The sequence below is a fragment of the Mixophyes fleayi genome, chromosome 1 (assembly GCF_038048845.1).
Source record: "Mixophyes fleayi isolate aMixFle1 chromosome 1, aMixFle1.hap1, whole genome shotgun sequence".
NCBI lineage: Eukaryota > Metazoa > Chordata > Amphibia > Anura > Limnodynastidae > Mixophyes > Mixophyes fleayi.
Genome location: NC_134402.1, coordinates 187,726,727 through 187,753,828, shown reverse-complemented (window position 1 = coordinate 187,753,828; position 27,102 = coordinate 187,726,727). Strand labels below are relative to the sequence as shown.

The 27,102-nt window shown below is 39.5% G+C and overlaps 2 protein-coding genes across 3 annotated transcripts in view; one reads left to right on the top strand and one right to left on the bottom strand.

Annotated features, from left to right (window-relative positions):
* The first annotated feature begins 3,393 nt into the window (after positions 1-3,393).
* Positions 3,394-8,755, top strand: TIMM13 (translocase of inner mitochondrial membrane 13). Its single transcript, XM_075204647.1, has 3 exons — positions 3,394-3,572; positions 5,945-6,013; positions 7,915-8,755. The coding sequence occupies exons 1-3, from the start codon at positions 3,444-3,446 to the stop codon at positions 8,011-8,013; spliced, it is 297 nt and encodes a 98-aa protein (XP_075060748.1). The 5' UTR covers positions 3,394-3,443; the 3' UTR covers positions 8,014-8,755.
* Positions 8,756-9,666: 911 nt separating this feature from the next.
* Positions 9,667-27,102, bottom strand: part of TMPRSS9 (transmembrane serine protease 9) — a 113,417-nt gene continuing 95,981 nt past the window's right edge. For both annotated transcript variants that reach the window (XM_075204643.1, XM_075204644.1), the window contains exons 12-20: positions 26,019-26,190; positions 25,083-25,354; positions 24,680-24,816; positions 24,167-24,605; positions 14,935-15,048; positions 14,541-14,712; positions 14,106-14,371; positions 11,345-11,481; positions 9,667-10,024 (exon numbers count right to left, since the gene is read on the bottom strand). In XM_075204643.1, the coding sequence (XP_075060744.1) occupies positions 9,863-10,024; positions 11,345-11,481; positions 14,106-14,371; positions 14,541-14,712; positions 14,935-15,048; positions 24,167-24,605; positions 24,680-24,816; positions 25,083-25,354; positions 26,019-26,190 (1,871 nt within the window). In that variant the 3' untranslated portion in view covers positions 9,667-9,862. The remainder of the gene's footprint in view (positions 10,025-11,344; positions 11,482-14,105; positions 14,372-14,540; positions 14,713-14,934; positions 15,049-24,166; positions 24,606-24,679; positions 24,817-25,082; positions 25,355-26,018; positions 26,191-27,102) is intronic.

Genomic DNA, 27,102 nt, shown 5'->3' with positions numbered 1-27,102 from the left:
CTGCAGGGACAGGAGGAAGGGTTCTTATGTGGGACAGTGTTACTGCCCTGCCTGTATGCCATACTTGTGATTAATCGGGGCTTTGTATTACAGACTGGTCATCAGAATAGTTATCTGCAGGATACAGGGATAAAATCCACATGTTCCATTTGATTTTAACTTTGGAATAGTAAGAAGTCTCAAATTTCAAGGACTGCTAAAAAATGTATTACAATGGTGCCACTTCAGTATGTTTTAACAATGAAAAAAATGTGCCTTTATCAGAATTTAAAACCTGTCTCATACTGTCTCCACCTGCACCCTAATCTAAGAGTTGTCATTTGTATTAGTTTTCAGTAATAGATATTGTGGATACAGAAAGTTCAGAAAATAAAATTTCAACAAATTTATTATGGCCTCCTAAGTCTTAGCAATAGGTATGTGTCTGTATAAAGAGCAAATGTGAGAAAACAATGTTGTTTTATGCACGCAGGTACACCTGCTTGTGCACCTCCTACATTTCAAGGTGCATGCTGCCCAATCTGCTCTTAGGACTTGAAAATACACCTTGTGGAAAGAGCGAAACTTCACTTAAGTCCAATTTATTACCACTCTGACTATACACTTTTATTCATGTAAACTTCAGTTTTTCTCCTAATATACTACTTGGTTTAAGCGGGGAAGTGGTAAATTACAGAAAAGTGCATACTAGGGTTGTTTTGAAAATCTACTAGAAAATCATCTCTGTTCGGTCCCTAGAGCCAGTGATCCCATTTCTGGTCTTTAGTGATCTTAGTGGCCTCCTTCGCAGCAACAGCTGCCACAACTTCTGTGAACATGGCAAACAAGTGTCCTGACTATGTGTACAGCATTGAGCATGCTGTTACTCCAAGCTGGTGGATAACTACAAAAGTGTCCCTGCAGCACAAAAACATTTTTCAAAACCAAAACACTAAGGAGGTTTTGTTAAATGGTCGAGGACAATCAGGGTTTCCAGCAGTGGACAATCTTAACATTTATACAATGATTTATTCATCCTTTCATCTCCTCCCGTTGCTACCAAACCACTGGTAGCTGCACAAAAATACCAGTCACCAAAGGCTGACTTAATATTGACGGCTCATAGTGCTTCTGCCTTACAGTAGCCACACACACCCTTTCCCCACCACCAGCAAAAATTGTGATTGTTACCTTATGTATCAATTGTTACATCACTTTGTAATATCATTTGGGCAGAGCCATCTTTACATAGTTATGTCATTGTACTTAATTTGTTTGTATCATGGTTCCCTCAATGTACAGCTCTGAGTAATAATATGTTGGTACTTTATAAATAAAAGATATTAATTTATGTCTTTAATTATTCAGAGTATGCTGGGCCACTTGGGGGTATTCAATTAGCCATGATTTTCCTCTGAACATACTTTGCACTTTTGTTTTTTTTTACAGTATTGCAACATTGTGGCTTTCTCCTTGCATCCCTATGGGGAGGACGGGGAGAATCTCCAATATTGCGCTAACGTGAAGTGCCTTTGTGACAGTCAGGGCCTGATCAACCACTAGGCTGATCAGGCTGCAGCCTGGGGTGCTGAGTCCTAGGGGGCACAGTGCGGCACACTAACAAGCTGGGGGGTTTTTTTTTTCTTCAAGTGCCGGCGATCGGCTTCTTTCTCCTCTAATGGGGCCGCACTGCTTACTGAATCGCCTACTGCTGTTACCTGTGTGCTGGACTTCTACATCTACAACCACCATACCTGGTACTTGTAGTTCCACACTGCTTACTGAATCTCCTACGGCTGTTACCTGTGTACTGGACTTCTACATCTGCACACTGAACTGTCTCGTGATTTGCTTATTACACCTGCACTCATATTGATTGGCTCAACTACCTCTCTGCTCAGCTGCCTGTATTCTTTACTGAACTACAATCAAGTTACCTTGTCATCTGTGATTCTATGTTTGGCACAGCTATTATTATTACTCTGCTGATTATTAGTTGCTGGACTGTTATTAAGAATATATTGCCAAGCTAGTTGCCAGTTCCGTTATTCAAGTTGTGTGCATTCATTCTTCATGCCGTTGCTATTGGCTACCAACTGAACTTCTTTCGTGATTTAATTTTATTTTGTGAACTGTCGTGTACTCGGCTTGCTGAGTTGTACATATCTTTCACTGTTGCTGTTATACCATCTACCAATATACTATATTGCAACGCTACTATCATCTTCTGTGTTTTGTTCAACCTCCACCATCCACTGCTAATAACATCCAAGTAGTAGGGGGCAGTGGCGGATCCAGGGGGGGGGGGCGATCGCCCCCCCTAGCAGGGGCTTGCTGCCGGCTGCTGCACAGTTTGTGCAGGTCCGTTCAGCAGTGACAGTGTGCTGCCCGGCTGCTCTGATTGTGTTTTAAACACAATCAGAGCAGCGGGGCAGCACACTGTCACTGCCGAGCGGACCTGCACATAGTGTGCAGCCGCCGGCAGCATTAGACATCAGAAAGGGGGTGGGGCCTAAATTGCCCCCCCTAAAATTGCCCCGGGTAAAGTTATTGTCTAGATCCGCCCCTGGTGGGGGGGGGGGGGGGTGGCAACTAGTGTATTAGCCTAGGGCGGCTGTGACCCTTAATCAGGCCCTGGTGACAGTCGTCGCATAACTGAATTCCCCCCATGGATTTTATTTATGACCTGTATTTTTTGTGTTTGAAGATTTGTATTACATTGGCTGAAGTGCATTTCAAGATGCAGTTTCCACTTTCCAGCAAAATTCAAAATGCCACCTGCCATTAATTTGCATAGAACGGGATCCAAAATCAAATCCCATTGTGGGCAGAATATTGCTATTCACAGTCATGCAAAGCATGGCACTACCTTGTGTCCTCTTCATTCCTTTATTTTGTACCCTGTAAAGCAGGTTCTTGATCATTATAGGAATGGCAACCCTGGCAAACATTGCAGCACCAGCCATCACTGCGGTGTTCTATCTATGGGGTCACGGGCCCCCATCAGACAACTACATCCTACTGGCATGTGTCTAAGAAAATCTTAACCGGTTGTGTTTATGACTTGTGGTTTGTAAATGATCCTTCTTGTGTCTTGGTCTATGCCATGGTGTGTAAACCAACCGAGAAGTCTTGCTGGTATTCTGGCACTATGGGGAGGGCAGCATATGAAACAAATAACTACACTGTTTTTGTATCCACTGCATGCTATTGCTAACCCCTACATACAGTGACCCCTGAGGCGCATATTCCTGTACCCGTTACACGCACGTTTGTATTTATTTAAAGAAAAAAAACCCGTTTAAAACACAACAGCCAGAGTTGTCCAGTGCCTCTGTGGTCATGGTTAAACTTCAACTACCAACATGCTTTGCGCTGTAGCCGTGACGTATTTCCTGTATGTCATTCCAACAGGAAGTCATCGGCACGTGTGTGACTTTGAGCTGCGGCCGGTCAGTAGAGACATGGACGGATTGGGCTATGACTTCTCGCCCGCCGCATCGGGCCAGGGCTCCGGCAAGGTAGACACGGGCGCCATCATGGAGCAAGTTAAGGTGCAGATCGCGGTGGCAAATGCGCAGGAGCTGCTGCAGGTGAGTGACAAGACATACATGTAGTCTGAGTGGAAGAGTCGCTCCAGCTGTCACATGACCAGCGTCCATACACCTCTCTCCTGACCTTGTGCTGGCCCTTCATTCACACTACAATGTGCCATGTGTCCATTCACGTCTTACCCACAGACCTACAGCATTAACTGTCAGTCAAGATTTTCTTGTCTGTCTTCACCCATAAATGAAAGCTATACTGTTTCTATATTTCAGAGATTTGAGCGAACTAAAATACCTTTTTTTATAGTGTAGATACCTTTCTTGTTTTGTCAACATCAAGTTATATTGTTAAATTAAATTACCAGCTAATGCACAATTAGGAGACATTACACTGACTGTGCCAAACACCTCAAATTAGAGAACACACAAAAAAAATCAGTTTTTAGGTTTGTGTAGCTATTGTAAATGAACTAATTGATTTCTGTTACAAACTATGGATTATTTTGATGAGTGAAGATTGTTTGCTCTGACTAAGCCTATGTGTAGCAATAACAATTGTGAACTCATGGCTAGAGCTCTCTATTAACAGCTAGTGGTTTCTCATATCACATGGATGTACAATCATGTACACTATATATGCTTCATTGAGTAGTACTTCATTATGCAACTTGCATCCTCCAAAGTCAAACTAAACTTTAAGTGCTCAAGAGTAGTTGGCTGATTGTTTATAGAAAAGTATGGCAATAGAGGAGTGAGCAGAAGTACTCATTCTAATGCAATGTAAGAGCCCAAACCCTGATAGCATTTTATAATACATATGAAAGTGTTCTTCCCAGGTTCTTGGTTCAGGTGCATACTGCAGTGATAAGAGGGTAAAAACCATCTAACATACTTGTTATCTCCCCATTTCCCTGTGAACCTAAGGCTGGAACACAGCCTTAAAAAGTTAGGGAGTGGGGCATAGTATGCTTTGCTGAATTGGTGCTGGTTATGACAGATGATCAGACTGTTAATGACCTTCTCATGACAGCTCTGGTAATAAGGAATGGTATTCTCCCAGACTCTGCTCTCCCCTTTGATTTTCATCCTTGCCTTAGAGGCATTGCAAGCATAATTTGTGCAAACATGGATGTTAATCTGAAGGTAGTTGGGACGATGTATAAAATGTCTGTCTTTCATAAACATATCCCCATGTGGCTGTTGGGTAATAAAAAAATAAAAAAAAATACTTGGCACAACTACCCACATCTGGTGTTCCTGTCCCAATGAGACATTTTGGACACAAGTACCAATTAACTGCGATATAAATCTCTATTTTGTCTTATCGGGAATTGTGTACATAACTCAGAATCCACTTATATTTAGAAGGGGAGATAGCTAACACCTCCTTTCATAAATGCCGCTAAATTCATTATTCCCAATTAACGATAACTTGTACATACGCTGGCATCAGGGGCCAGGTATAGGGGGCGCAAATAATCTGGTGTTGTTTACTATTCCATTCTGATGGTAGATGTTTTATATGAGCAAGCATTCATTAACAGTGATGGGTAATAGGCGGCCCTCCGATCTTTCACCTTGCGGACCCAACTCCTTCCTGCTTTATTGTCAGATTTGTTTGTTATAGCTTGTAACACTTGTTTAAAATGCCTGCCTATATGTTGTTAAAGAAATATTTATTTAATTAAATATATTGTTTTAAGATATTACTGAGTTTGAGTAATGTGAAGCTGTTTTGAAAGTGTATCAGGTTGCCTATCACTATTAACCATGTACCTTGTTTAGGGTTTCTTTTCCCCATGTTCATCTTGTTGGATGTACTTGTTTGTTTATATAGTCTTTATTGAAAAATACTAATTAAATAGTGCATAAAAACAACAACAAAGAAAAACATACTGACTTGTACCTTTAGGTGTTGTATAACCATTGTTGTCTTTGTTGATTTAGTCAAAGACTAAGGGGCTAGATTTACTAAACTGCGGGTTTGAAACAGTGGAGATGTTGCTCATAGCACCAACGAGATTCTAGCTTTCATTTATTTAGTGCATTCTGCAAAATGACAGCTAGAATGTGATTGGTTGTTATAGTCAACATGAAAATCTGCAAGTCTGCATGAAAAAATGCAAAATCTGCTTTTATAGTAATACCCTATAATGGGGCTTTGATCCTCAAATGCAATAAAGGACATGATTTTCCTTTTAATGGTTTGAGTTTAATTCAGTGTAGATATGAGTAACATTCTGGAAATATTTTCCTCTCTCTTTAGACTGTAAGCTCCAATGGGGCAGGGACTGATATGAAAGTTCTCTGTACAGCGCTGCGTAATTAGTGGCGCTATATAAATAAATAATGGTGATGATGAATTAGCATTACATTTTTGTCTTATTTTACTAATCATTCTCCCCTCACCCTGACAGCGGATGACTGATAAATGTTTTCGAAAATGTATCGGGAAACCAGGTGGATCCTTGGATAATTCAGAACAGGTATTTCACTTGCATTGTATATTATATATCCCCTAGTGCACCCTACAAGACAGCGTTCTATAACATGACAGCGTGTAAAATTAATACTTGCATGTAAAGGTTTGCAGATTCTGTTGTAGAATCCCGATATTGTACATGATGCTCCAAGAAATATTTCGTGATCAGCTCCTTCACCCCTTTAGATGGTAAACTTATGTAAAATAGATTCCAGTACAAGGTCTCTTCAAAAGCTGCAAATCTGGACTTTATTTTACTACAGTATTGTGATTCTGTATTTTTATATCCCCTGTTTTTTATAGCAGAACAAAATATTTACTATAGATAGTTTGTTTTCTGTTAAATGTTTATTCCTCTTCAAGTACCCTGATCTAACCACTTCATGGCAGGGGTATTTCATACCTTGGTGACCAGAGAATTTTTCTCACAAACATTTGTATACCTCAGTAAATTTTGGGGTGCGAGTAGGACTCTTAATTGTCTTATTTTAATAGTATTATGCAAACAAAAACAGAAACTTGGCTCGTTATACCCTAACAATCCCTTTTGTTATTGTATCCTACTTTTAATATCGCTCTCTAAAAATATAAAAATTGGTCACTTTATTTTTAATGTTTTGCCTAATGTTGTCCTCGAATTCGATACTTTGTAATTATTGTTTTGGCTTTACCATGTTCGTTACATGGTATTATTGTTTTTACGTTTGTATTTTCTTGATTGACCATCGAAAATAAAAAATTATAATAAAAAAAACAGAAAGAAAAAAAAATTACATTGTTCTTCCTATCGTTGCTCTGAGCCAGTAAGTGAATCCCTTGGAAGTTACCCTGAAAGTAAGTCACTTAGTTCTCCTGACTATAGGGGTACTGATGTGTACTTTATGGTAGGTATGATGCAGCTGTAGAGCCTGGAAACAGATATATTGTTTTTCTCTTTTTAATTTCTCTTGTGGGCAAACAGTGAGAGTTCAGTGCATTAGATATCGTAGTTTTTGAGGCAGGTTACACTATGGGGGAGTTTTAATTGGTGGTGTGGCATGCTTGAGCATCGAGCCACGCACACTGCTGGCAATTACGGTAGAGACCTGCAAGGAAAAATGAGCATCTCTGCCGCAAAGTGTCGCAGACTTTCGGGAGACACTTCGCGGCTAATTGAGTCTTCCCCTATGAGTGGTGATAACATTGCTTCAGATAGGTAAATAACTATAGCTTAACCTACTGTTTTGATGAAAGATCTGTGCTCTCTATCATCCCTGGACATCTTAATTTGTAGTGTAGTGGGTTGTTAATAACAAATAATCACCAGACACTGATGATTAAAGGGGTACCCTGTTGGAAAGAGGGGACTCCCCTCTATCAAATGAGGGTGTCCTAAGATTCTAGGTGTCATGATGGGGGGGGGGGGATAGGCCTCCACCCCATCCTTGGCTTTTCATTATTTTCCTGCAGGCACTTTAGACTTATATGTATGTGTAGGAGTTGCCCCACTTGTCCTTAGCACTGTAGGGGTTAAAAAGGCGATTAGGTTTTTAATTCAGTGGAGTCCTGCTTAACATACCAAAAATATATTCACATACTCAATAAATACATATATGTAAACCTACCCTTTACTTTTTCACATTTACTTTTAATGAACTGATAAATGTATTGGACGTGTAGTAAACATGGAACAAATAACTGAAAATGGGTTTCTGTTCTCTTAAGACTTTAAAATACAGAAGTTTTCTGTTTTTTTTGTTACTAATTTAATAGTGTGTTAGTAAAATGGTGGCACTGAAACGTAAATCTAAAGGATTTATTTTCATGTGTTTTGGTGGGAAATTTTAATGCTTCAAGTGCTTGTCAGTGTACGTAACCTCTGGGAATTAGCGGCTATAGCCTAATGCTCTTCATCTTCCTCCATAGAAATGCATTGCAATGTGTATGGACAGGTACATGGACGCCTGGGGTACCGTATCCAAAGCCTACAACGCCAGACTACAGCGAGAGCGTGCTAATATGTGACATGAGCCAGGACACCTACATCTTGACAGAACCCTGCACTTTGTCCACCACTGGGAGTTAACCCCTGCGCTGCTATGGAGCTATTGCTTATTACAGGGATGGATTACAAGGCAGAACAGCCTTCTACATTATGTGATGAGCGGCTACTGGCAGTGAATTGGTTAAATGTAGGAAAATAATGGCTATGCCATTGATAAATTGTATAGCTCCTAAATCTGCTGTACCAATTCCTGTTTCTTAATTTACATTTTAAGTTGCAGTTTGATTTATTTTTCCCTCCTCTGAACACCCCTTGTGCAGGGGTAGAATCTGTAACCTTTGTCGTGACCTTGTCTTCCTATATATGCTCTACAAACAAATGTGTGGTAATTTTCTCCCTTCTTTGTGGCAGCCAGCATTGTTCTGTTTATTTGAAAAACAGACATTTCTCAGGAACAGAGTGGCTTATTGTGGGTTAATGGATCATCTCAGACCACAAGGGCTAGGAACCACTGTAATTCACCCAATGTACGAGAAGTCATTAGAATACTAATTATACACCTGCTGAGGAGATATGATGTGGGGACTGTTGCTGTTTAATCCGTGTAATATTTTGCTGGTTTATTTTTTTTTTAAAAAAAACAAACACTTTTTTCACAGACCTTGTACACACTGACTGGAAGCCAATTACAGATTGTCAGAATATAATCTCTAAACTTTCCATATTTTGTTTAAGCTATAAATAAATCACTCATTTTGTTTTTGTGTTTTTTTTAGTCTTATTTGTTCATTATGGCATTATGGACACAGGCTTAGTGAAATAGTTGATTGAAATTGTAGCAATTGAAAGACTTTTTTTTTTTAAATTTCTATTTATTTTATTTTTATTTTCCTACATGTGCTCATTTATACAGTTCTTTACTTGTATCTGTTTTTTTCCCCAGTCTTTAAAAATGTGTATCACCTACACACAGCTAAAAGTGCTTCATGCCACCAGTTCCTAGCAAATTGACTGGCTGTTGGTTCAGTCAACAAAATGGCCCCATCTATGTGCAGGCCACATGCACACTTAATTGTGTGTGGGATTTTTTAGTCTGTTTTTGTTTTTTTTAGAGGGTTTGATCTGGACAACCTGTGGCTTTCCAGGTGTTGTGAAACTACAGGTCCCAGCATGCCCTTCCAACTATGTGCTGACTGGCAAAACATGCTGGGTTTCTTTTTCACAATACCTGGAGGCAGAGTGGACAGTTTTAGTTATGTGATGTCTGTATTACATCAAGGACTTTCATATCTCATGCCAGCTAACAAGGCAGAAATTGTGGTCTTGTGTTTGCAATTCCATTCTGTGTTAAAGAAAAAAATTAGTTTGGTTTCAGTATTAGATCTTTTTTTTTTTTTTTTTACTTCGCCGTTCATTTTTGTTTGATATGTTTTTGTCTTCTTAAAATTTCCTTTTTTTTTTTTTTTTTTTTTTTTAATCCATCAAAGATGCTGCTGATTTAAGCACACCCTGTTATCACATTAGAATATGATTGTAATCATTTCACATTGAATTGGCCATTTGGCCCATTAAACAATACTGTACTCTTTTGTATAAGCATACTTGATAATATATGTCTGTAGGAGTAGACCCAAAATCATAATATACCTTTTGTCTTACACTAATTCTTCATATTTTGTTGTCACAATAGCAGGTCACCTTTATTTATAGAGAACATTGTCTACATTTTCCTCTTCAAAAGCATATGAGTAAATTGGGCAGTAAAATGTCCATTGTGTTAATCCCATGTTCTGTCTAAGGCCAGGATCCCTGCCCTGCAAGTTCCATGTTTTATCCTTTTGGCATCTGCCCCTCCCTGAGTCTGTACACTCATAACCGTAAAGTCTGCCCAATCCAGGTGCGGACAGATGTTATCCTGGTGTAAACTCCTGGGAAGTAGGGTCTTGCACAACCATAACCCCAGCTGGTTATTCCGGCTAGAAACCATCGTCCGGATGGTTCTCTACATGCTAACGGTCCTCCAGCATCACCCTGAAAACAAAAATATCAGATTTTAAATTCTATAAAGCCACATGTTGATCCTTTGTTTACTCTTGTAAATAACTCATGTGGTCCATAGTAAATATTACTTTGATTTAATGGTGCAGAGCATCTAGAAATCTACCACTGAGTGTCTTGACCTATGAAAAAAAGAAACTTAATATACTTTTATAATTGAGAATACGTACATTTTGTGACCATTTTTTTTAAAACGACTGGACAGTGTGTATGTCAGAATCGTGGGATAATTATATTTTTCAGAGTTTTTTAAAATTAAGAAAGCGGCATTGTTTATTTAAAGCCACACCATCACTTAACTGTAAAATGTTATTAATGTTATCCTCCATTTCTCAGCCCCTGCTGAATACCAAGGGGCTGTGAGTGTGAGGACCAATCACAAGCCACAATCAAGAGATCCCCAACAGACATTATAAAGTGGCAAGCTGCATTACCCTGATTCCATGATTTCCTATCATGAAGCAGCCCCTGAGGGCTCTGGCACATTAGCCACATTTTACAGTAGGTGTTGGTGAAGTTTTAAAATGTCACAATATATTAAAATGGCAAATTTTAAGCCCAGCACTTAATTGCTGAAACACTTCTAAATTGTAATGAAGGAAGACTTGGATCTACTGATTATAGAGTGTATAAACGGAAATTGTTGGCCCATTCAATCACTGTTCTTTAAAGATAATTCAAATCTTTCGATGGAAATTTTTGAAATAAAGTAGCCCCTGCACTCCTTACCTGAAAGGTGAGTCTCTCCTCTGGGACCCCATCATCTGCACTGTTGGGGTCTGATTTGAAGTAGTCTGAAGTGTAGCAATTGGCCCTACCTTTTACCCACTACATCATTATAGACTGCTCATGTTCAAAGTGCTAGTGCAATGGTGATTTGCATCAACATTGGGTGGGGCCAACATTCTGTTTTTGGTTTTTTTCTTGGGGATGGGGGGTTGTCTTGTTCAGAGTTTTCAGCAATACTGAGAGTTTGTTTCCTAAAAGAGTGAGCCCCAGCCTACAATTAAGGGAGATGGGGCTTAAAATCTTCCACCAAGAAGTGAATAATCCTTTAAAAACAGCATTTTAATTGCTTGTGTATCTTTTTCGCTAACAACAGTGGCAAGCATATATGTGTAGCAAGGATGTTTAGGTCATAACCCAGCTGCAAGGTACTCAAAGAAGGTTTAATACCTTAAAATAATTACATGTTACTAAATAAAGAGTTGTCCAAAACAATTGATTGCTGTGGTCATTGCATGTAAAGCTTTAGTAAATGCACAATGTTAATGTTCCATAAATTATACTTACAGAACAACTGTCAACTCCCCCTTGCATGAAGCCAGCACAAAGCATTCTGGGACTTATTTGAATGGGGTAGAATTTTTTACACGTCTGATCCCCAATGATGGTGACGGAGGCTTTCTGTAGTTGTCTAGACATTGAACCTGGAATATAAACAAGCATGCAGGGGTTATTTTAAGATTTGTGTAATTTTCAGAGCAGCCTAAATGTATACATACAGTGGTTTGACCTTGAATTAGGAATTTTTAAACTTTTGAGTATGTGTAAGGTTTGTACCTCAGGGAGATTGTACATTGTTAAAGGTATGATGAGAAAGGAACAGTACATTGAGCTGGTTAACAGTCATTTTATCGCCCAGAGATGAGATAGGTTTCTGAGAATATTCACACAATATGGCAATATGTTACAATAAACATTCCTAATTCATTGTCCAGCCACTGTAGTAACACAATGGCAACCACTTTACTAGGGATACCTGCTGTTAATGTAGATATCTAATCAGCCAAATATTGTGGCACCAAATGAATGCATAAAAGCATGCAGAGATGGGGAAGAAATGTGATCTGTGAACCATGGAATAATTGTTGGTGCCAGATGGACTGGTTGGCGTATCTCCTGGGATTTTCAGCATTTACAGAAATTGGTGGGAAAAACATCTAGCTAGTGGCAGTTCTGTGGGCAAGATCAGTGACCAGATCTCAATCCATTAGAGCTCCTTTGGGATATGGTAGAACAAGAGATTTTCATAATGAATGTGCAGCAACTGTGTGAATATCATTTCAACATTGATCAGAATCTCTAAAGGGGAGAGTGGCTATATAAGTTCCCCTAGCTGTGCTTTGCTGCCTCCCACACCATTGGATCAGTAAAGCCACCATCTAAATAAAAACAAAAAAAAAAACTCTTCAAATGTAGCTGAGAAGAGCAGCACAAATTGTTTGTCCTCTGGGTAACACTGCCTCCATATAGCCAGCAATTATTAGTTAAAATAATTGGTAGTGGATTAGTTTTAAATGTAGCCATTGTGAGGCGATCCATAGTTTGATCCTGAATCACAGTGCAATCACCCAGGCAATTTACAGTGATATCATGGGTCTGAGAGATGTGTATATGGAATCTTGCATCAGTTGTGAATGATAGAGTGGGAGGATATAAACATTACAGATAATAAGAAGTGTGTGCGCATCTAATAATAATGAATCTGCCCCCTCAACTTGCGTGTGATTAGGATAGATACCCTTTCTGGAATAGCTACAGTTGGTTTTGGCCCTTTAGAAATCTACAAACGTTTCAGCCCTATGCTGCTGTGTTCCCAGCTAGACATTGAGGGTTTACAAGGGGCAAATTCATGATTGCAAAAACTTTACAAACTTTCCCTCTCACCTGTACACGTTACATATAAGTATGAACAAATATCTGTCTGCAAATATATAGAATAAGAAAAGTATATATACAAAAAGGATATAAAACATAATACAAGCTGGGAACCAGTACCATGCCACCTATATCCCTGTACCCTTCCTGCACCTGTGTGGATTTATGCCCAAAAGATAGAATGAGGATCAATGTCTGAAAGGTTAGAAATAAAGGAGATTAAGTCGAAAGTGCATTTGTTCCCATCAGGGAATAATTATCCAGAAGCCTGAGAGCAAATTGACTTGAGCTTTGGTGTGTCACTTTCCCATATATTCAGTGTTGGGTACATTGGGCATCAATTATATACAGCTGTTGTTGTACTTCTGGGTTCCTTGAAGAACATTTCCTTTTCTATTATGATGAACATAAAGACGTGATTGAAACATCATGATATAACCAATACTCTTGCAACAACATCTTTTCCACCATTACAAAGGTACCCAGTTGTAGCGTGATAGAGAAGTGGATGTGTAATAGACATATGTAGCACATATGGTCAAGCATCTGAGCATGATCTATTATTATGGTAAAAGGTAAATGATTTAGGTCTAGGACCTGTGTCAACTACGATTCCAGAAATTGTTCCAGAGATGCTCCTTAATCCCTCTGCCTAAGGCTCATGATGCCCGAGTAGGTTTTCAAAATCAGCTGCCTGGGCTGCCAAATTCCTCTTTAACAAGGTCACTTCTAATTTAAGCAGGATACACTGGTCTTCCAGGCCCTGGTTGTGTCTTTCCATTTCAGCCGTGTGACCTTTCATTTTAGTAATCACATTGATCATACCCCCTATATAATCCACTTTGGGGTTGACAGTGTTGGTAAGTTATGTTTGCCATTGGTTTGTCACCACCATATTCTCTAACCTTGTTGGCTTGGGATGTATTCCTCCAAAGCCATGGATATTTCACTCTGAGCCACCATAGGTGGTAACCATACAGTTTCACTAGTGACTGGCAGATACTCGTCCTTTCGGAGACATGGTAGTGTGAAAACGAGTGCACTCCAATATTCTTGTGCTGTATGTAGCTGTGCAAAGCAGGTTTAAAAGGATACAAGGGGAAACTTGCTGATGTGGGAGACAGCTCAGACTCCTATATCCATTACTATTTTAGATGCTACTTTGTGAATACCAGTATGTGCAGTGCTGAATTTAGATAAAAAAGGGAACTCAAAAATGTATAACATTTGCTAGGAGGACATTAAAATACTATCTTTAATCTTAAATGACTGTTTCTGTGTATTCAGTGCAAATTAAGCCCCAAGTATTTGTGAAGTGCATTAAGCAGGTATCTTGTTTTGGACTTTACGTGACAATAATGCTTAGAGCACAGTGCTCTTGCTGTCTTATTACCTCCTTCCTTAGTGGAGCCCCATCCTGTGATGAAGCATTTTGTTCCCTCTGAGAAGCTGTGACTGGTATCTGGAAGGCAGATAGGCTTAATTAAATTTGTAAATGAGAGGGTTGACGGCAGCTCCAGAAGGGCCACATCATTATCCAGTGTATAGACATTGTAGAAGGGGTGTTTGTGGATTCGGAAAATCTTCTCTACCCTTCCCTCCACTCCATTGAGGAAAGGGGTGCCCAGATACGCTGCCCACACCTTGGGATCACTGTAACTGTGAATGCAAAAATCAAAGAGTTATAATGTACTCTGGAGAATAATTAATTTTACGCTTATCCTTTTCTCTGGAACTCCCTCATTTTAGTTAATAATCCTCATCTCTCATAAATCCCTTCTAAGAGATAGTACCCAATACATAATGTGGAAAGCCCTGGAATAGCTACATGTCAAAGCAGTGGGCAGCAGACAGCAGCCAACGGTCCGAGATCAGCACTGCTCCACACTTGTGCTCCTTTCTCCGCAGCCAGAGACTAACTTGCCACGGCCATTCACCTCGCATGGAACCACTGCCTCCCACTATCTTATTAAAAGGTAGTGTGGGGGCTGACCCACAATCTAAGAAAGAGAGAGAGAAAAAAGTGTTTAGTTGAAAATATACCCTATTTATAGATAAGGTTTATTTATGTTTCTTTGTATTTACTTGCTCACTAAAACATTTAGATTTAATTCTGCACAAATAAATCTTACATATCTACATATTTGCATCTGGTAACAATGGGGGTGGATATTAAACTGTTCTTGTTATTCATTATCATCCAGAACACCACTATTACTCACCACAGTTTTGTTCATCAGAACCATTGTTGCAGTCTGGGATTCCATCACACTCTGGATTTGTTTTGCTGATGCAGAGTCTGTTGGAGCATTTGTATGTGGAAGATGTACATGGTACTATACAAATATAGAAATTAGACATCATCTGGAGATAATATGCACATAACAATGTAAGCGGTAAAATAATTAACCAGTTATTTGTAAATTACCATTAAATATCAGCATTAAGGGCCTGAGTCAATAAGGTGAGCAAAGCATAAAAAAAGGAGTAACTTGGCATCTTGGGAAAACCATGTTGCATACAAAAATGTGGGGACAGATTTTATAGTGGGCGTAGGGCATGTCCATGTGGGGCAGCATGGTGGCTAAGTGGTTAGCACTTCTGCCTTACAGCACTGGGGTCATGAGTTCAATTCCTGACCATGGCCTTATCTGTGTGGAGTTTGTATGTTCTCCCCGTGTTTGCGTGGGTTTCCTCCGGGTGCTCCGGTTTCCTCCCACACTCCAAAAACATACCGGTAGGTTAATTGGGCACTAACAAATTGACCCTAATCTGTGTGCCTGTCTGTCTCTCTGTGTGTGTGTTAGGGAATTTAGACTGTAAGCCCCAATGGGGCAGGGACTGATGTGAGTGAGTTCTATGTACAGCGCTGCGGAATTAGTGGTGCTATATAAATAAATGGTAATAATAATAATAATAATAATGTCCTAGATCAGCTTTAAATTTCAGTGTAAAAATCAAGCTATCAAGTATTTGTGTGCTAGATGAAAAAACAGCATTGTAACATGGTTTGGTCTGGAGAACATGTACTCCTTTTTTGCCTTACTTTCCTTAATGTCTCAGGCCTTATATGTTTACCAAATATTAATCACACTTGGCAGAGGTTGTGCAGTTCTTTGTAAAACAGACTATAGGAACATAATTCACCTTGTCAAGCTGATGAGCAGTTTCATCACAAAGTTGCATCTAGTTGAGCTTTTAAGTTGAGAGATGAAATATCATTTAGAAAATCCATTTTATTGTGTATTTATTTATACTGTTATGAAACTACAATTTTCACTTAATCCAATAGATATGGCTTATTTTATTTTTATGGAATTCAAAAATATTTTTTGTACATAGTGAAGTACCTTAACATAGCTTGACAGTGTCATTGTTGCTACTGCTATGAATAGAGTTGCATATCTCAAACCTTAGTTGACTGACCCCCGTGTTTTGGTTTTTGATCTGGATTAAGTTTGTGTTTTGGTTTTGGCTCTGTATTTTTTAGAACAATTGCTAAAATCACATAATTTTGCTAATTTTTTTGTTCCTTCATTACTATTATTATTATTATTAACCTCAATAACACTAATTTCCAGTAATTTTGACCACCTCACAGATCACAATATTATTCTCATACACTTTCAAACTAAGACTACAGCGAGCTGGCTGGATGCTAAGCGACAGAGCAATGACACAAACACATGGCAGTTCATAGCAAATCTAGGAAACTTTGCCACACAGCAGTGGCAGAAAAGATATTTAAAAGGACATGTAGAGTTTAACTTCAGTGACAAGAAGTGCCACTTTTGTGGCTGAAGTGCCTGGTTTATTTGTGCCCCCACAAAACAAGCTACCAATAGCCCAACATTGCTGTCAATGAACTCTACATTATTAAACCATGTCTGCTCGTGCTGCATCTTTAATCTTCTCCTCTGTGGATAGCTCCCTCTCATCCCTAAAGAACGGTTTCCTCCCACACTCCAAAAACATACTAGTAGATTAATTGGCTGCTATCAAAATTGACCCTAGTCTCTCTCTCTCTCTCTCTGTCTGTCTGTCTGTGTGTGTATGTTAGGGAATTTAGACTGTAAGCTCCAATGGGGGCAGGGACTGATGTGAATGAGTTCTCTGTACAGCGCTGCGGAATCAGTGGCGCTATATAAATAAATGGTGATGATGATGATGATGAACTTATGTAGAAGCAGGAATGGATATTACAATTGGAGTGGCATTACATCTGCTTCAGACAGCCTGTGACGCGGAACATGTGGGCAGCATGGAATCCGTCATGTTGGAATATGCTGCATTGAACAGAGATTTAAACCAAAAGTTTTAGGAGAGTTTTGAGGGGACCGGATTTAAGAGAGCTTGTACACGAGAAATGCAATGCACTTATGAAGAATAATACAGAGGAGGCAGGATGTCCAGTTTAAAGAACAGCTAAGAGACCTGAGAAAACAAATGGGTGTGTCATGGCCCCTGTAGACAAAGATTTGGAAGATGAAGATGATGAGGAGATCGCCATCACCCAGAGCACTCCTATAACTCAGTTGGAGATGGTGAACCCAGTGAAAAACAAAATATGTGGTCACACGTACGTGTCACAACTATATGTTGCGCACCTACTAGCATTGGCACAACTTGGAGGAAGGTGCAGAATCTAATGTGCCTCTGGTATTCACCAGGGCCCCCCGCGAGGAGGTATGAACTCCGCCGCAGGAGACACACCAGTCGTGGTCCTTCCCCAAGTCGGATAGTAAGGCACGAGAGAAGAATGGTCAGACAAGCCGGGTCGGTAACAGTGCTGGAGAACAAGGTACACAAGGAATTTTCAGAAGGGTGGTCAGAAAAAGCCGGGTCGGATACAGTCTGGTAATGCGGTACAAAAGGGAAATCCAAAAGAGTGGTCAAGACTGTCAGAGTAGAAAGGGCACTGGAAGGCAGGATAGTCAAGGCAATGCATAGGTACAGGAATGCTGGAGCAGGCAATGAGACCTGATACTCTGGCACTGGAGGTCTGACTGGTGTTGCCTTATAAGGTCTGGGCAGCCAATGGGCAGAGAGGGGGCGGCGTCACTGTCATCAGCCGCTGGAGGTTTCAGAAGGTCGGGCGGCCGGAAGTTAGGAGGAGACGATACAGGCAACCGTCCCGGAGAGACAGAGGGACGGTGCCTGACACTACGAGACAGAAGAAATTGAAAAGATAATTTGAAAACAATCTTCTGCACTTATAGCACATGTAGGTAACATTGGCACACAGCGGTGCTGAAAGGAAACCTTATAATGGATCTTAAAAAGGACATGCACACTTTAACAAACCAAGCACTTCAGCAACAAGGAGTGCCACTTTTGTGGCTGAAGTGATTGCTTTTTTTTTGGGCCCCCCACATAACAAGCTAACAATGGGTTTAAGGCAGCTAAGGTAACAGTGCTGTCAATGTAGTCTACAGTGGCAAGATGTTGTTGTCATCATCTTCACCCTCATCAGTATGTACATCATCCTAGCACAATATTAATTCATCCCCACAGAAAACCACCATTACGGAAGTCTCTAACAAAAATGTCAAAAACAAAAATGTAAAAAAAAAGCTTTTACCTTTTTAAAGAAAAAAACACATCTTTAATAAAGGTGAAACTTTACTGTAAAAAAACATAAAATTGCCAACATGTCATTTTGCCCAAATATTAATAAGCATTCCAGCATCAGCTAGCTTCCTTCTCTCAGCTAGATCCAAGCCCCTGCAATGTACACTGTCATCATCCTCGCCATCATCAGTGTGTACATCATCCTCACACAATACTAATTAATCCCTACTGGATTCCACCATTACAGAAGTCTCTGTACTTGGATGTAAAAGCCAGTAAAGGCCTCCCTCGTGGAATTTGTAGTTCATTTTACGACAGAACTGTCACAATTTTTGGGCAATTTTTTTAGATCAGACAAAATATTTTGCTGAATAATCTGCATCTTCATTGGGTTTCTTAAAAAAGCTTAGTTTTTTCCTAACAGCAGTAGCCTGAGAAACTGAAGGAGGGGACGCCGCCGTGTCAGGTGCCACTTCACATGTGAACTTGCTCACCAGGAGCCCATTGCATCTCTTGTGATCTGGGACAGTGTGAAATAAAGAGAAGAAATAACTCTTTAACCTAGGATCAAGCATAGTCGCCAAAATGTAGTGATATGATTTCCAGAAGTTGATACCTCTTCAATCCTGGCAAAGCGATTAAAGTACTTCATCTTCAAGTCTGACATACTTAGTGTAATTTCTTTGTTTCATCTCCATCAATTTTTCAAGGTGCTTTTCCAAAAGTCTAATTAAGGGAATCACTTTGCTCAAGCTGGCAGTGTCTGAACCCCGTTCACAGGTGACTACTACGAATCGTTTCAGCACCTTGCACAACACGGAAAATATTCTCCACTGCGCTGGACTAAAATACATTCCCCCTCCTTTCCCAATGTCATGGCTTGTGTAGTAAGCATAGATGGTTTTTCACTGTTCCTCCATCCTCACAAGCATATAAAGTGTGGAATTTAACATTGTTACCATCAGTTGCAATTTCCTACATGCTGTTGCAGAAAGCCGAAAATGTCCCGGAATTTTTCGGTCCACATACAGCATCTCCAGCACGTCCCTGTCATTTTTAAAAAAGATTTGTACCACCAAGTAAATTGTGTGAACAAAACAGGGAATGTGATGGATTTCACCCATCTGTAATGCTCTCACAATATTGGTGGCGTTATCATAAATGACATATCCTCAGGAGAGTAGAAAACGGGATAAGACATGTTGCAATGACATCCCTTAGTTTTTTAAACAGGTTGTCAACGGTATGTCTCTTAGTGAAGCCGCTGATACGCAGAGTAGTCTGCCTCAAAATAATCTGGCGTTGTTGGGTACATGCTGCTGATGTTCCTGCTGCTGAAGGCAATTCATCAGCCCATTGGACTGTCACAGTCATATAATCTTTAGTTTGTCCAGTTCGACTTGTCCACATATATGTGGTTAAGTGTACAGTGGGTAGAATGGCATTTTGTAGCCCAATAATTACATTTTATGGAATCTTCTGGTAGAGGTGATGAACTGCTTTTCTAGTAAAATGGTGTGATGGAATTTGGCAACGGGGACACAGGACCTCAATTAACTGTCTAAAACCAGTTGCATTAATTGTGGATAATGGACGCAGATCTAATACTAGTATAGTTGCCATGGCGTTTGTGATCCGCTTTGCAACTGAGTGACAGCTTTCAAACTTGTTTAACAGTCAATTGTTCTAAACAACTAGTAGTCTTCTTCTTGGTCTACTTCTGGTTGAAGATCCACCCCCAGCAGCAGCAGCAGCAGCAGCGGGACTAACGCTCAAGAATTCTTCAAAGTAATCCTGGATAGGGGAGAAGTCATCTAGCCTTAGCAACTTGGATGCAGAGCTAACTTCGATCACTAGTGAGGATATTCATGAGGAAGGTGTTGTCAGTGTGGCTTTACAAACGCTACAAATGGCTAGACAACGGTTGCCAGGATTGGGTAAAAATAATTCCACACATAAGAGTTGGATTTTTTGATCTTATGCCCAGGCATGACAATGGCCTTCTTCTTATCACTAGCAAAAACTGCTTCCACTGGTGCAGGACTTACACAAACAACGTGATCCTCATCATCATCCTCATTAGCGCCATCATCAGCTACACAATTATGCCCCATATCTTTTAAAAACACTGCCAGCCCTATTATTTGAATTTCTGTTTCAGCACTAAACACTGCCACCTCTCCTATTTCTGGGTGAGCTATGGCACAGTAGAATGTGACTGGAGACTTTTAAAAACACTGACAGCCCTATTATTTCTATTTCAGCACTGACAATGAGCAGTAGAGCAATAGCACGTAGACTGTAGACTGGCAAGAACACTGGCACCTCTCCTGTTTCTGTGTAAGCTATGATAACACAGTGCAATGTGACTAAAGATTATGAAGTACACTGACACCTCTCGTATTTCTGGGTGAGCTATAAATAAGTAGAATGTCCCTACAGGCTGCCACCCCTCCTCTATCTGTTTTAGATATGATGCTGCCCAACTGCAGTGGAGACTGCCAACAACCCTGCTACCCCTTATGTGTCTTTCTGTGAATTGGCGTTGGATCTCCGTGGAGAGCAGTACTTATAGAATCCAAAACTCGCGAGATCTGACGAGGCAATGATGACATTTTTTCCTCGTTTTCAGTTCCGAGGGCTCGGAACTGAAAACGTCTCGGCACTTGGATCTCTGATGTTCGGGCAGGGCCACCTTAACTACTTTATGGGCCCCCGGGCAATGCAGTGTACCGGGCCCCTAAAAAAAAATAAAAAAAAAAAAATATATATATATATATATATATATATATATATAGATAGATATATAGATATATATATAGATAGATATAGATATATATAGATATATATATATATATATATATATATATATATAGATATAGATATTGTGTGTGTGTGTAAAAAAAAAATATATATGTATGTAAAAAAAACGTGATTATATATACAATCACTTTTTTTTTTTACATACATACATACATATATATATATATATATATATATATAGGTGCCCCCTTAACTTACCTTAAGTCCGATCCTCTTCTTTTTTCCGCGCCACTGAGTCTCTTCTGCCCTCTTCCGTGCTGTGGTTGCAGTGAATGCTGGGCAGCATTCACTGTGAGCACAGCACGGAAGAGGGGACCAGGGAGGGAGCCGGATCACCGCTGATGTGACCGCAAGGTAAGTATTTAAAATAAATAAATAAATAAATAATAATTTTTTTTTTATTTTTTTTTTAGGATTCGGACGGGCCCCCCTTGCCTGCAGGGCCCCCGGGCACCTGCCCATCGTGCCCAATGGAAGAGACGGCCCTGTGTTCGGGTGGGCTCGGTTTTCAAGAAACCGAGCCCGAGCATCTCTAGTCATAAATATTATGATTTTTATTTCCCCTTTGTGATTTGTCTAAGATAAATACTAAAAAAAAGTATAATAATAATCATGTAGCAACACTTCACAAAGCTTCAACAAGGTGTTCCTAACTGTAGCAGAAAGTCGCTGTTTTTATCTTTGTCTCCTCTCAAAGCACTTCTTTCAGTCTCCTGTGAAAATCGTCTCACAATGAAGCAAATTGGTAGAGTTTATAGGTATCAACTTTAAATTTCAGTGTACAAATAAGCTATCAAATATTTGTGTGCTACATGAAAAAAACAGTCAGTGTTTAACTTATGAGCAAAACAGAATACTAATTTGCACCCCTTGCATTGTAACATGGTTTTGTCCAGGAGACTGAAATAAGAAGTTTCTTCAGTTAAGATCCTTAATGAATCAGGCCCTTAGACTGTAATTTCCAATGGGACAGGGACTTGATGTAAATGATTAAATATCCTATGAGTAATATGGTGGCACAATACAAATAAAGCATAATATACAGCTAGGGAAATTCTGAAAACAGGATTTTACGTTTTGTATCCTCTGAGTTTCCCCCCTGCTTTACAGAGTTGGTTTGAAATACATGATGTGCTAAACAATCCAGAAGCTCCTGTAAGTATTCACAGGTAAAAACATTTTATCAGAGATGTCAACCTGACCCTTTTAATCCTGACTGGATCTACATGCCCTGTTTAGGTAGTTTAGCCAGTAGTATGCTCCCATTCAGCCTTCATGTGCTGTAACCTGTGATAAAATAATACATTGATGCTAATTGTGTTTTTATATATTTTAACTAGTACCTCATTGGTTACTACAATTGAAAAATAAGTTGTACATCGTTTTTCCAGAGATTAGTGTCAGTATGTGTCTGTGATAGATTTCAAACACTACTACCGATATGTCCCATTTCACTAAAAAACAACCTTCTGCTCTTTTTCAGCCCCCGCCCCCCTGTGGATTTTCAGTCAATTACAGTATCCTAATACTAAATTATCGCTACTAATGTTGTGAGTCCATTTTTCACAATAGTTTTTCAAATGTGGGCTGAATTAAATAATATTAAAATGAACTACCTTCAATTGCCTATAGTAGACATAAACGTTAAAACATGAAAACATGTTTTTACAAAACAATATGTTAAGATAATCTATTTATGGAAGTTATGTGTGAAAGATATACTGACATATATAATTTCTACAATCTCAGGTTTTGCTGGTTAGGAGCTGTCATGATTATGTCTTTCAAAGAGAGTACAACTGTGACGTAAATACTAAGTGTAAAGAAAATTCTATTATAGGGGTTAAGGTTTCTGTTGTTTTATAGTTCTGTTTTATAGTATGTTTTATAGTTCTTTTTCTTTTATAGGAATAAACATTCTTATTTGCTCATAAGAGAGATTTCATTGTAGAGTGACAACAGGAGTAACGAGTGTAATACACAATATTTACTCTGCATCTGAAAAAGAGGGTGGGATCCCGAAATGTCGTATCTCACACTCCTTTTGTCGCTCTACAATAAAATTGCCCTATAAGAATCTTTATTCCAGCCTCTGGTGTGTAGTCTTATTTGGGGAAATCTTATATTAAGATTTGCCTGTAAGCAGCATATTAGAAACATTACCATTTTCTAATGAAATATACTGGACTGTTACCAACCATTTGGGGGTAAATTTATCAAGCTGCGAGTTTCCAGCAGGTTTGAAAAGTGGAGATGTTGCCCATAGCAACCAATCAGATTCTAATGTGACTTTAGCATGTACTACTAATACTATCTAGTCCCATCTCTGCGCTATCGTGGGGAATAAGTATACACATTTGTACACCTGATGTACTTCTGGCACAAATACTGCTGTTTTTGAGCTGGAAAAAATGCACCTGATTCAACATATATTCACAAGCTCCCCATGTTTTTATAGGCATCTTTTCCTTTGTATGTTTGGTGTGCAAATGCATCAACTCTATATTAGTACCATAATCTTCGTCTTTCAGCAATAAAGAGGTTACTTGAAGGCAAAATAAATTACTCTTGTTTACGTTCTCTAACAAACTGTAAAATACATTTTTATCAGCGAGGAAAAATAAGCTATACAGAATTTACAATGGATTTTCTGATTCGGTCCTAATGGTTTCAAGCTATTTTGTTATTATCACATGACACCATTTGATTACAACACTAGAGATGGTCTTTTTCAAGATGAAAAGGGGGAAAGGGGTGGAGTCATGGATATCTCGTAGGAACTGTATGATATATAGTATATAATATTAGTGAGCCCCAGGGTTGTAACACTCCATAGTACAATTTTGGGTGATGCCGGTCCATCCACCCAAGGTCCCTGATCTGCTCTTCTAAGTATGCATGGGTGCTAATAGTGAAGCCCTATTTGGAAACAGATAGACTGGCATAGCCAGGATCCCTTTACCTTCAAACCTTATAGCCCCTGCACCCCCAGCATGACAGTAATTCAGCCACTGTAATGAGCCAAGCCTTATGTATAAAACTAATAATACGAATAGTCACCTGGTCTTTGAGTGGGTCTGGGTGGCTCAGTGATCCTTGATGCTGTAGTGCTAGTCTTGGCAGTAGTTGTCTTTTTGCTAGTGGCTTTAGTTGTAGTGGACTTTGGAGTGCTTTTTGTGGTTTTCATTTGAGACATTGTGGTCCTAGATACTGTGGTTGTCCTTCGGCCAGTGGAAGTTGGTGGTCGCATGGTTGATGCTCTTGTGGTGGTGGTCATGAGAGTTGTAGGAAGCATTGTGGACTTGGGAAGGTTCATACCACTATCTGTAGTCCTCAATACAGGAGCTACAGTGTCCAAGATCCAGTCCTTAAGTTTTGTTACTCTGCTATAAACACCTGGCTTTTTTGCCTGGGCACATCCAATACCCCAACTTACAATACCAGCCAAGAAGAAAACACCTGGACTCTCTTCACATGCTAATGGTCCCCCAGAATCTCCCTTTAAAAATATAAAATATGAGTTAGTAGACAAATTCTTACCATTCAGTTATAAATAATGCATCTCAATCTCACCTGACAAGAGTCCACTTTCCCATCTAGGAATCCTGCACAGATCATCCGTTCTGTTATAGAGAAGTTATAAAGGACACTGCAAATTTTCTGGTCAATGATACCCACAGAAGCTTTCTGAAGAACCTCAGGCTTAGACACTGCACAGAAGATAGCTATTGTAATTCCTATTGTTCTCATGAAAAGGGGGAAGAAGAAACAACACAGACATACAATAACAGATCCACAGTGCATAAGTAGCTCACATGCTCCTCACTATGTATGAATCTATGAACACAATTTTGTATAGGACACAGTCTGAATGTACACAGATCATCATCCACAATATATGCACAACAAAAAAGACTAATTTACAACATAACAGTCTTTCCCAAATGATTTATTCCTGTAAACATGACATTCCTACCATTGCCTTCCTTGATGTTGCCCCATCCAGAGATCATGCACTTCCAACCAGCTGGAAACTTCTGCAGTGCAGAAGGAAGACACACGGGCTGTACAAACTTGTTAAAGGTCAGGGGACTTGTCAGTTCTACCACAGCCACATCAAAGTCCAGAGTCAGTGGATTGAAGTGAGGATGTTGGATAACCCTCTTCAAGCTGATCTTCACAGCCATGGAGTCAGCTCCACTAAGTGCAGTGGAGCCCATGTGAGCAGTGACTTGGTCTAACTTAGTTCTGTAGATGCCAAGAACAGAGTACAAGTTCATTAACGGTGCCTCACCATTAGTTTTTAGTTTAGTTTTTCTAAAGTTAATTACCACAAGTACTGACATCAAAATACACTCTTCTATAAATCCAATAAACCTCTACAAAAAGTGTTTTAGCTGACTTTGACAATGATCAAAGTGGGAAAATCGAAGATTATGAAATAATGATGCAAGATTTGAGGTGAATACAAGAAGGACGGGTGACGGGGCAAATAAAGAAATGTCTATATTTCTGTCACCTTTGTTTGCTTTATTTATTTACTACATAGTTCTTTAGGGTAAGAATTCCTTAAGGGTTTAACTAAATACTGTGTGCTATGAGAATGTTATGTAGCACCTGTCCTTTATCAGGTCCTCCCGTACAATGCCGTCTTGAAGATGTGGAACAGTATAAATATACATTAACTGTCTAGCAATTCAGATCCGCTTGCAAAAACTCTCAAGTGCAGGACCCCACTAGACAGGTAACTCTGACATCTGCTACATTGCTGTATCCATAGGTCTTACCACATTGTTGTGACAGAATTTAGGATTAACATTTAACACAAACCAGAGGAATAGATTCTTCCACTTTTTAACATTTGCTTTCTCAGATGAATGCATTGATACATGAAAGCAGAGAAGATACTCACTGGTTGAAGCAATGAGCAGCAGAAACCAACCATCGATCCCCAATTATTGTTGCCCCACAAAAGTGATGGGCACCCTCCTTCAAGCTTGCTTGCCATGGGACTTCTCCTCTGACAGCATCCAATCCTCCCACTATTTTGTTGGGTTTAGTTAGGCCAGGACGGCTGCCACATTCTGCAATGATAATTAATTCCTATTATTTACCTACAAATCAAGATCACTTTGTTCTTACCATCTCTGGAGTTCTGATTCCTTTAAAATGTAAATGTAACTTAACACCCATACGCTGCATCTGGGATAACAATCTTTGAAAATATTTAATGTTCTTGACACTTTAATAAAAAGAATATGATGAGCTGTCTGCAGGGTAACAAGGACCCATAAATTGGAAACAATAATCGGGGGCTGTATTTACAATGTACGCACATGGGGTAGAACAGGAAAGGTTTTATGATGATTTTATTGTCATTTTCTGTATAGTGCTTCTCTTTTCCTAGTGTTTAATAACCATACATGTTTCCAACTGAAAATAATGGAAGAGGCAGTGTTGTATAGAATATATGAGCTTGTGGAGAACATAATTACTAATTAGCTTTAAGTTATTATAGAGAGTTGATTAGTGTCTCTAAAATATTAAGTGATTAAAGTATATCATAGCACCCAGGTTTCTGCAGCTAATTTCTCCCCTCTCAGTTTCCCTGCAGGCTCAGTGCACTTGATGGGAATATTTCAAACCATGCTATAGAGTGTCAAACTAATAATTCACTGTCACTTTGTTGTTTCTGCTATTTCAGCCAATAGAAAAGGTGCCATGATTTCAGCCTGATTAGGATTATTATGATTATAGATTATTAATGTTTGTCAAAATGTAAGGGTAACTGTAGGACTTTAACAAAGGCGGTGTGACCGGTGCTAACACCCAGGGTGCAAGGAGCAAGGGGAGGGGGCACTCTATTTGCCCAAGTCATACATGGCTGTCCCAGCAGCACCCGTCCCCGGCATGTTCACACAGCAGAAAGGGGTAGCCACTACAGAACTACAGGGATCCTCAGAGAACCTTGCTCCAATTCTATAAAAAATATAGAG